The following is an 11,553-nucleotide window of genomic DNA, read 5'->3' as shown; positions in this document are numbered from 1 at the left end:
TCACCCATAAACATGCCAGGTGTAACTCGCCTGTCAAAATGGCGCGTTGGTGCCTTCATTACTGCGAGAAATGGTGCGTGTGGGTCCTTCACGTAGTGTTCGTGGAGGTCAGCTTCTGCGTAGAAGAGTCAGGCTTTTATATTTTTGGGTGAGAGGCGAAGGAGTCTTAATATTAAACAGCCAGGTGTCTGTTTCGCTGTAATCAAGATAAGTTATACAAGAAAAAACATCCGAAAATATGAAAACGGTATAACGATATATAATCAGCGAAACTCATCGGACACAATCTGGACAACAAAGGCTAGGTACAGGAGAGATGCTGCTGTACTCCAGTCACGAAGGGGACAATGCTCCACACACTCAGGGAGTTGCTCTAATGCTGTCCAAAGAAGCACGAAATGAACTTGTGGAATGGGAATTTCATGGACTCAGGATAATCAAAGCATCATTCAGAACAAAGAAGCAAGAGATCACAATGAACGTTATTTAATGTTATGCACCCACCAATGATAGCAACGACGATGATAAAGATCAATTCTATGAAAGGCTGCAATCAATTATAGAGAAGTGCTCACGAAAGGACCTCACTATTCTGATGGGAGACCTCAATGCTAAAGTTGGAGTGGACAACACAGGATATGATTATATAATTGGACGATATGGACTAGGAGAGAGAAATGAAAATAGCGAGAGACTTGCAAATCTATGCGCATTCAACAAATTCGTTATAGGCGGCACAATATTTCCACACAAACGCATACACACATGGATCTCGCCGGATCACACCACAGAGAACCAGATAGATCACATCTGTATCAACAAAAAGTTCCGAAGATCAATGGAAGATGTGAGAACCCGGAGAGGAGCTGACATAGCTTCAGATCACCACCTGGTTGTGGCCAAGATGAGACTGAAGCTAAAGAAACACTGGACAACTGGACAAACAGCACTACAAAGTTTCAATACAGCCTTCCTTCGACATATTGAAAAACTCAACCAATTCAAGATAACTCTCAACAATAGGTTCCAAGCTTTACGGGATCTAATGAAAGAACAAGAAGCAACTTTGGAGGACAACTGGAAAGGGATAAAAGAAGCACTAACTTCAACGTGTCAGGAGGTTCTTGGTCCTAAGAAGCATCATCACAAGAAATGGATCTCTACGGGAACCCTGGACAAAATTCAAGAGATGAAGAACAAGAAACTAGCAATTAACAACAGCCGAACACGAGCAGAGGAAGTCAAAGCACAAGTAGACTACGCAGAAGCAAACAGGGAAGTGAAGAAGAGCATTAAAGCCGACAAGCAGAAATACATGGGAGAACTAGCAACGACGGCGGAAAAAGCTGCAAGAGAAGGGAATATGAAACAACTGTTGGATCCATTTTGCAAGTGAAAATCCCTCCATGCATACATTTGTGATTTCTTCCTTACGTTTTCTTTATTTGTGTATGTTGTTGACATTTTTGATGCTAATTAAGACTGTAACGTTTAATTTTCTTGGTTTTATTATCGTTTTCTATTGGGTCTCTATGTTCCTTATTGAACTGTATCTAGTTTGTTTTAATTGTTATTATTCTGGTGTCTGCCATATTGACTGCTCGCTATTTGATTGTGCGGTTTGATTTGACTGGGATCGTGTATCTTTGGTTGCAATTTGGAGCACTTTCCCAGATATTGAAACACTTTGTGTTATAAGACAGCTGCTCAGGCGGAATTTTACTTGATCTATCCAGAAAGGATAGAATAACGCTTACCTTTTGGTGTTTTCGATTGAATATTTTGGTATCAATTGTTGGTTGAATAACCGGGTGATAATATTCGTTTAGGTAAATTTGTACGTTTGTATATAGGATGAATCGTAGAACCGTGTCATCCAAAATACCTTGTTTTGATTTCGACTGGGGCACGAGTGTGTAAACTATTCTTCGGTTATTCGGCCACATCCAGACCTATTGGAATTTAGGTTTGGATTTTACAGTTCTAAACGAATATAGGTTGGCTGCCTGGAAGAACTTACAGTTTTAAACAAATATTAATCGGCTAGCAGCTTGGTTCGAGTTTGCAGTTCTAAACAAATATTTCTTGGTCGGTTCTTGGCTATCGTTTTGTGCATTTCAATCTTGAATCCCTGAAATTTGGTCGCTTCGTTTGAGATGACAAAACCTCGTCAAAAGAAGATAATTTCCAAGCTCGATGGTGCTGATGGACCCAAATTAAGCGACGAATCCCTGTGTACAAATCAAGTGCCTTCTGATGCCTTTATGTCCCACGGTTCTGATACAGTTAGGGCTAATTATAATGATAGTGATTCTAGCTGTTATTTAATTGCAGATGATCTAGAAAATTTTAGTTTAAATAAAAAGCGAGTGTCTAAGATGTCAAGGCCTAATGTAGTGTCTAAACTCCCTTTAGTCGGTCTAGAATTACCTAAGGTTGAAATAACTGCAAACATGCTTCACCTTCTATTCAAGAAGATTTGGGAAGAGGAACAAGTGCCAATGGACTGGAAAGAAGGATATCTCATCAAGATACCAAAGAAAGGAGATCTGAGCCAATGTGAGAACTACAGAGGCATCAGTTTGCTATCAGTACCAGGAAAAGTTTTCAACTGAGTGCTGCTGAATCGGATGAAAGACGCAGTAGACGCCGAACTTCGGGATCAACCGGCTGGATTCCGTAAGGATAGGTCATGCACAGACCAGATTGCGACACTACGGATCATCGTTGAACAATCAGTTGAGTGGAACTCATCACTATACGTCAACTTCATTGATTATGAGAAGGCGTTTGACAGCGTGGACAGGAGAACATTATGGAAAATTCTTCTACACTATGGAGTTCCTCAGAAGATCGTCAACATTATCCAAAACTCATACGATGGACTACAGTGCAAAGTAGTGCATAGAGGACAGCTGACAGACCCATTTCCAGTAAGGACCGGAGTCAGACAAGGCTGTCTACTCTCCCCATTCCTCTTCCTTCTAGCGATTGACTGGATTATGAAGAATTCGACATTTGAAGGGAAATACGGAATACAATGGTCTTCTCAGAATCAATTAGATTATTTGGACTTTGCAGATGACCTAGCCCTCCTCTCTCATACACACGAACAAATGCAGATGAAGACAGTAAATGTCGCAGCAGCCTCCGCATCGATAGGCCTCCACATTCACATGGGAAAAAGCAAGATTCTCAAATGCAACACGGAGAACACTAATCCAATCACACTTGATGGCGAAACTCTGGAAGAGGTGGAAAAATTCACGTACCTTAGAAGCATCATTGATGAACAAGGAGGATCGGATGCAGATGTAAAGGCGAGGATTGGCAAAGCAAGGGCAGCATTTCTACAATTGAAGAATATATGGAACTCAAAACAACTATCAACCAATTTCAAGGTCAGAATCTTTAATACGAATGTCAAGACAGTCCTACTGTACGAAGCTGAAACGTGGAGAACTACTACGGCCATCATCAGGAAGGTACAAGTATTTATCAACAGCTGTCTACGCAAAATACTCAACATCCATTGGCCGGATACTATCAGCAACAGAGTTTTATGGGAGAAAACAAACCAGCTTCCAGTTGAAGAGGAAATTAGGAAAAGACGTTGTAAGTGGATCGGACATACATTAAGGAAATCACCAATGTGCATTACAAGGCAATCCCTAACTTGGAATCCGGAAGGGAAGCGGAAAAGAGGAAGGCCAAAGAACACACTACGCCGGGAAATAGAAGCAGATATGAAAAGGATGAATAGCAACTTGAAAGAACTGGAAAGGAGGGCTCAGGACAGAGTTGGATGGAGAATGCTGGTGAGCGACCTATGCTCCTCAACGAGGGGTAACAGGCGTAAGCAAGCAAGCAATAACTATCTCAGCGAATGAATTTGAAGTAAATCCAACGTTTTGCCTGGCAATCTGGTTCAAGCTTTTCCTCGAAAAAGCTTATTCGCTGAGATTTTACAAATATATTATTCCTATTTAATGTCTTTCATCAAATCTAAGCTCAAATACTGTGAAACTATTCGCTCTAATTTAAACGAACGTTCTTAGACATGACTATACGTTACAGTAAAATTTAAAAAGTAATATATATCGTCACAATAAGGCCAGACTCACAGTTCAGTGTTTTATGTATCAGATCACGCCGGTCTCACCACCAACGATATCACAACTATTCTGAGTTTGACAACACCTTCACACGTAACATCTTTATAATCGAAAGGTGCCGACCCATTCAAATCAGAAGTCAGAAATGGTATGGTTCGAAGATATATTTGGAAGGCTATCGGTATGTCGAGATGTGTTTGATCTAAGCTGCTTAGAAGCTTCAGGGGATGCGAAGCATGTAGTACCCACTCGTGATCTGGTGTGGATGCATGACCGAGCGCCTTCGGTTAGGGTAGGTCCAGCAAATTAATGATGTCAGCATCAATTTCGAAGACATACAAAACTATTTATTTTGGGGACTTATTAACTGCTATATATCCTAAATCCACTGGTAGAACGAATGCAGCTTATACTGCACACTTATGTCGATATCGATGAACATTGTCTTATACTCACATGCAGTGTTAATCATGTCAGATGACATTCTAGAAAAGTTCAAGTTCGAGACAAAATTATCCACTTTCCGTTTCTCTCACCTTATAAAGAGTAACTGCAGTTCTTTACCAGGACACATAACAACAGCACGATCCGTCGATACATTTAGCGCGACGCTGGATCTTCGTGATAGTTCAAATTGTATGGATTAGCTAAGGTAAATAGACTCCCCATCTTTGCTATTGAAATTGGGATTAGTTGGCGGTACTTTCGGACTGTACGTAGTTCCTGATCGCGATGCAGCACATGCCGTTGTCAGAGTTAAGCTACCACCTTACACGGGATCCGCTATCATACAGAACAGACGTAAGATAAAAAAACACATAATTTCCTTCAGTTTGAGGGACAACTCGAAAACTTTAGCACACTAAAGCAGTCATTTTCTTCTGCCCCTTCTCAATATATAAGTAGACTAGAGGAACTTTTGTCGTTCTTATCTCAGGTAGCACATTTCGAGTCTTTTTTAACCCACAAAGGCTGTAAGGTATTATCCTGAGCATGTTGCGGATTTTTCTACCAGTGTTATTCAAACACTGTTGTCGCGTTCATTTGGTATGCACCCTGAAATGCGTATGGTAAGTTTCAACCCAAAATATAACAGCTCTCAGGGCTTTTTAAGAGCGTTCATGAGACTTCGAACTAAAAACTTGATTCCAGCCACACAAGCAGTTGATATTGCATTTAAGCTATATAGATGTCGAGATAAACAGGTTCGGAAAACATTACGTCACTTCCTCGTAAGTGACATAAAACGAATGAATAAATGTCAAAAGCAAACAAAAGCTAATGCAGTAAGTTTAGCTACTCCGCCATGATATGATGTGCAGGTCATATTGTCGTTTCTTTCGAAGATGATCAAAGATAACAGTTCAACAGTTGCTCGTGAAGCTGTTCTAATCCTACTGTGCTTGTTCAAGAAAAATGTTTGGAATGATGCGCGGACTGCCAACGTCATTGCAGATTCATGTCTAATGGGCAACAAGAAAGTAACTTTTCGCTTTCTGAAATCATTTTTCTAGGTCTATGTTCCTGCTATTCAATTTTTCCTGGGAAAGTCGAAGGCCCTTGACGAAATGGAGACCAGCAGTGACTCAGAATCAGATGTAAGTCGTGTTGTTCTTAATTTGAACGACTTCCAGCTTATTTTGCTTTTTAATTAATTTACGTTCATTCGCTTAAGGTTTTGTAGAGCTAGGTTTCCCTGCCCAATATATTATTAATAAGATAATCTGCAATGAGATATCAGGGGTGAAAACTAGACTTAGTTGATTATAAAAATTGCCCCTGTCCTACTGTTTATTCACACTAATTATTCCTTAATTGGTATCGGCAACCCTCACACAAAATATTTGTCTGGCAGTTTCGTACGGAATCCCTAAAAGGAAATAACCTGCACCGGCAGCGTCAAGTGATTTTGTTCTGAAAATTATTTCATAAATATATTCACATTTAATTTAATAAAGGAGAACAAGTTCAATACATATAAATGAATTCATCTTTCATTTCAATGCTTCTGATCAGTTGCACATAGTCTAATAAATTTACTAGTAATATGGCCCCCAAATGCCCTAGTACGGCCGAGAGTGGAGAGTCCACTGTCCCTCTCGAAATGCTCTTACATAGCCACGCGTATATAGCCTCTGCCAGGGAAGTCCTACTCACTGCCTTGTCGTGGCGGCGGTGTTGTTTACAAAATTGAGAGGACGAAAAGCGAGTGTCCGGCGCTTTAACCGGGTTGGTGGGTACTGAGGATCCGTCTGGGGGAGATGGAAAACCCTGAGTCCAAACCAATGGTGCACATGGACTCCAGTATCCTGAGGGAACTAATGGCGCATGACTCAATCGTTGGTTACCGGCTACCATGGGACTGAATCTCCTGACGTTGTCCACTGTCTTGTGGATCATATCTTTAGGTCAAAGGCTTCGGGTGTGGCCCCATAATAAAACCACTTGCTTCAGTTTGGACACCAGGGCAGTATAATAGCCCTCCCACAAATCAAATGAGGTTTGTGCGGCGCATATATATTTGGTGTCTCTGTACCAATATTTGTGTTTAAATAAAAATAAATAATAATACTAGTAATACGGGGAAAAAATGAAATATCGATATACTTTCGTCAATGCAAGTAAAATAAGAGTTATCAACAGGATGTATCAAGAGTAAATTATTCGACAAAAAAAGATAGTACATGTTATAAATGTGAGTGGTGGGTCTTTGTGTGAGAAAGTATTATATTTGTATGAAGGAACTGCGTTCATAAATCTTAATACTCATAAATAATAGGACGCAAGCGACTGAAAAACTGACCCTGACAACTATGATTCAATTTAAACTATATAGTTTATATCTTCACTCTCTTGTTATCACAGAATGAAGAAAGTAAAATAAAGCAATTACGTTTGGGACATCGTGTTGGTGTTAAAACAAAAGGTCGACAAAAACGCCTTGAACGGTCAATCAAACATGTAAATAAGGAAAAAGAACGTAAAATCAAAAAACGTACAGAACTGACTAATTTCCATGCCTTAAATATGCTACATGATCCACAAACATTTGCTGAAAAACTCTTTCGAAAATTGGAACGATGCTCAGATCGCTTTGAAATTCGTCTTTTAATTCTTGATCTGATAAGCAGATTGATTGGATTAAATAAATTAGTTCTTCTTAATTTTTACCCATTTATTCAGCGTTTTCTACGTCCACAACAACGAGGTTAGGAGATAATTTTAATACATGTTATTTTAAATTGCAGTTTATAGGTTATAATTGATTAATCATATAATTGATTTATACTGCATATTTGTGTAGCTATTCTTTCTATTATAAACAAATATTCACAATAACATTCACTTGTGATAATTCCAATCGATTGAAATGAGATGGATGTCTTCTTTTCGTTTTACATTTATTTAGTAATTGCAATCAAGAGATATTTAAGTACAACAAAGGACTGTATGAGAAGCTAGTTCAAATCCTGCTGTAGCTGCTTGTTTTAGAGTAGTCAGGTAGCATCCTCAGATTTCACATACAAAACTTTTGGCTTTAAAGTTAAGGAGAGTGACTTATACTTATTTCAGTCAGTCAGTCACAAGGTAGAACTTCGTACGTACATACATCAATTCGAGTTGCCATACCACATTATCATAGAGATGCAGTTGTCGATTCAAATCACATAGTGGTAGAAGTAGTAAGAGTATAAGCAGTAATCGGAAAGATCAGGGTTCAAAGATGTTATTCAAGGACTATAATCCAGTAAAATAAATTTGGAAAGAGAAAAAAGAAAAGGGATTAGAATTTGGTAGAACACAAAGAGTGGATGCACCTTCGCCATTGCAAACGATTTTGAGCTATGTCATTCAAGGTCTCTAATCATCGGTTGTTATCATCTCATAGATCCCAACCAATTAGTCTACACCTACCAACATGGTTCAGTCCACTTGTCAGTGACTTGATGGATTTTTGCCACGTTTTGGTCTGGTCACCTCTAGCTTTCTTCCAACCTATTCTTACGCCATAAAACATCACACGTCGGGGCAGTCGGTGGTTGGGCATACGTAACACGTGTCCCAGCCATCTCAACTAATGAAATTTCACTACTTCATTAATCGATGTGCCATCCTTACCTAGTACCCGTTTCCTAACAACTGTATTACTTACTCGGCGGTCCCAGAATATACGAGTAATGCTTCGAAGACACCTATGGTCGAATACTAGTAGCCTACGAATACCCTCTACTCTTATCTGTCATGTTTCACTGCCATAAAGTAGGATGGAATGAACTGCTGCGCAGTAAACTCGTCCTTTGGCTGCTAGACGGATATCTCGCCTACGCCATAAATGACACAATTTGACGAAAGCTAAACGAGCCTTCTGTATCAGTGCTGGGATTTCGTCACACACCAGACCACAAGGGCAGATGAGGCTCCCAAGATAAGTGAAGCGGTCAACACGCTCAACTGCTTTACCTATCAATAGTTCGGGTGTCGATGCAATCCAATCCTGAAGTAGCATTTTGTATTTCGAGGGAGAGAATCGCATCCCGAACATGCCAGCATAGTTGTTTATAGTGGTGAGAAGACTGCATTTTGTCAGCGTCTTCACCAAATAGAACTATGTCATCGGCGTATTCTAAGTCAACAAGTGAGTCTGCCGGTAAATGTTCAACTCCTGGAGATTTAGATAATGAAAGTGATATCTCTAAAAGCATGTCAACGACAAAGTTAAACAAGAATGGGGAGAGTGGACAGCCCTGACGAACACCACTTGAGGTAGCCAATTCTGATGACAGTTCGCCATAGGCTCTAACTTGACCAGTTGTTTTCGAGTAGAGAGCCTTTATAAAGTTAATGTACTTCTTTGGTACTCCTTTCACTGACAAACACTGCCATGGAACCTCACGATCAACAGAGTCGAATTCCTCCTTAATGTCGAGAAATACTACTATTGTGGGACGTCTGAATTTGTGTCTATGTTCTAGGACCTGACGTAGGGTGAATATCTGGTCTATACAACCACGTCCAGGTTGAAAACCAACCTTGTTTTCTCTAGTCTGCTCTTCATGAGCTTTGGTTAGGTGTCGAAATGTTATTGAAGCTAATAATTTGGACACTATATTAGTCAAACTGATTTCTCTGTGATTACCACAAGAGGAGTTTTGTCCTTTTTTATAGACTGGCACAATCAGTGATTGGGACCAGTCAGATGGAATGACTTCCAGTTCCCTGATTCTACCTATGACCTCAGTCAATCTCGCTGCTAGTACTGGACTGCCATCCTTAAAAATCTCAAGGGTACACCTGCCAGGGCATGCTGCTCTCCATCGCTTCAAATTTCCTTTAGCTTTTTCAACCTCGTAAAGAGTTGGAGGACTCACATTAACTTGCCATTCAGGTCGATTGGGGATCGTGGGAAACCAAAGTGTGGCTGAAGGTCAGTTGAACTGATCCCTAAAGTGTTCTGCCCATCGATCCGATCTTCTGGATTGAAAATGAATAATCTATCCATCTTTTCCGAGATAGTTTCTTTATACTTATTTATTGTGTTTCACTAAATTAACTACCACAGGAGGACAAATGATTAAATAGTGATTAATTTTATTTCCAATATATCTGGGATATGTAAAATTGTGTTAGAATTGTATCCGTTTTTACCAGTTTAATGGTTACATCAGACGTTCATACTCGGGGGAATCCGTGGGTACGAATATGTTTCTACTTTGATATGAGGAACTGAATGGTATCATTAGCTATCAACGAGAAACAAACGTAGCTCTAAGATCCAAACATTCATTTTTGATTCATTCTAAGCTGGATTTACTTTTATAGGTTTAATGTTCATATTGTTCAAAAGACATTTTGCACATCAGTTTAATATTCCCATGGTAACTGTTATAACAAAAACCCTTCTAATGTAGAACAATTATCCGATGTGTTTGTATAAAAAACGACGTACAGATTTGTTGGGTTAGATTTAACTCTTGCTTTTTTCGTTTTCTTTGTTAGAATTTAGACTTATTCATCGGAATTCACGTTTGAATCTCATTACATCTGCTTTGTTGTATCATTGATAGATTTATAAACTTCTATTTGGTTACTAATTTACAGTAACGATGACTTGTGAAAAATTAGTTTCCTGCTAAAAAATTATCTGGTTTATACTAGTTAGATCTATATATTTCCAGCCAAATTCCTTATTAACCTTTGGTAGAAATTTATTGTCCGTACTATCAATTAATTTCTCACCTATTTCTTTTTTGGTTTGTTTAGAGGTGACTCATTTATTATTGTTCTCAGCACAGGCTAGCCATGACCAAGTTCCACCTGATGTAAGTTCTTGATTGCGTTTTATTATCTACAATATATCAGTCAGTTATCAGTAAAATAAAATCTGAGATATGGATATGCTTTGGTTTAAATATGATATGGTTTTTTAAGTTACTAATTTATTGTACAAACATTCATTCCACTTATTGGTATGATGATCGTGTTTTTGTGAAATGTCTTTAAAGCTGTTAGAAGTAAGGAATCGTGAATAATCATTGTGTTCAACTATCATAAAAGTGATACAATTATCACTAATTACATTGAATAATACCAGTTTCAGAGCATATCATTAGTTGACTAAAGTTAGAAATTTTATTTGCTGATTTGAACTGGTGTAATTGGTATTGATCACTTCTGTAAAATCAAAGAATTTTAGGCTGGATTTGATGTATGCGTAGGGTCGGGAGTGAGAAATCATAAGCAACAGGTGTAGGCATTTGTTATGGATTTCCAGATTAACTATTCTAGTAATTTTTTTATACACTAAAAACCAATTGTATTCTAAAAATCCAGCTACCATCTCAGTCGTTAGTGTTGGTAACTCCATAGAATTTGTTCTACCATTTCACTACATTTAGAAGAGCAATATCTTGTCAGTGTCTGTATATGTATATATACTTATGCCTATTACCCCTCGTATGGGAGCATAGTCAATTCACTAACATTCTCTATCCAACTCTCTCCTGCACAATTCTTTCCAGTTGTTTCCGGTTGCTATTCACTCCTTTGATATCTACTTCCGATTCCCGATGCAATGTGTTCCTTGGTTTTCCTCATTTCCTTTCTTCTTCTTCTTCTTCTTCTTCTTCTTCTTCAGGATTTCAAGTTGACACTTGCCTCGCGATATAGTTTGATGATTTCAGAAATGTGTGTCCTATCCACTTCCAGCATCTTTTCCTAATCTCCTGTTCAGTTGGAAGTTGGTTTGTTCTCTACCACAGTAGACTGTTGTTGATGGTATGCGGTTGACGGTCATTGAGTATCTTGTGTAGACGATTGTTTATAAATACTTGTTCTTTTTTGAAGATGGTTGTGGTAGATCTCGAAGTTTCAGTTCCGTACAGTATAACTGTCTTATCGTTCGCATTGAAGATTCTTACTTTAATGTTGGTTGACAGTT

The 11,553-nt window shown here is 38.8% G+C and overlaps 1 protein-coding gene across 1 annotated transcript in view; it reads left to right on the top strand.

The window, feature by feature from the left end:
- Nucleotides 1-4,847: 4,847 nt before the first annotated feature.
- Nucleotides 4,848-11,553, top strand: part of Smp_098980 (hsda/sda1, putative) — a gene marked incomplete at both ends in the record, with an annotated part of 20,980 nt that continues 14,274 nt past the window's right edge. The window contains 8 exons of the mRNA XM_018791221.1: nucleotides 4,848-4,916; nucleotides 4,948-5,052; nucleotides 5,087-5,185; nucleotides 5,219-5,401; nucleotides 5,438-5,596; nucleotides 5,630-5,725; nucleotides 6,981-7,323; nucleotides 10,377-10,435. Coding sequence (XP_018645558.1) covers nucleotides 4,848-4,916; nucleotides 4,948-5,052; nucleotides 5,087-5,185; nucleotides 5,219-5,401; nucleotides 5,438-5,596; nucleotides 5,630-5,725; nucleotides 6,981-7,323; nucleotides 10,377-10,435 — 1,113 coding nt within the window. The remainder of the gene's footprint in view (nucleotides 4,917-4,947; nucleotides 5,053-5,086; nucleotides 5,186-5,218; nucleotides 5,402-5,437; nucleotides 5,597-5,629; nucleotides 5,726-6,980; nucleotides 7,324-10,376; nucleotides 10,436-11,553) is intronic.

The sequence above is a fragment of the Schistosoma mansoni genome (assembly GCF_000237925.1).
Source record: "Schistosoma mansoni, WGS project CABG00000000 data, chromosome 3 unplaced supercontig 0141, strain Puerto Rico, whole genome shotgun sequence".
In the NCBI taxonomy this organism is placed as follows: domain Eukaryota; kingdom Metazoa; phylum Platyhelminthes; class Trematoda; order Strigeidida; family Schistosomatidae; genus Schistosoma; species Schistosoma mansoni.
This window is presented reverse-complemented; position numbering and strand designations above follow the sequence as displayed.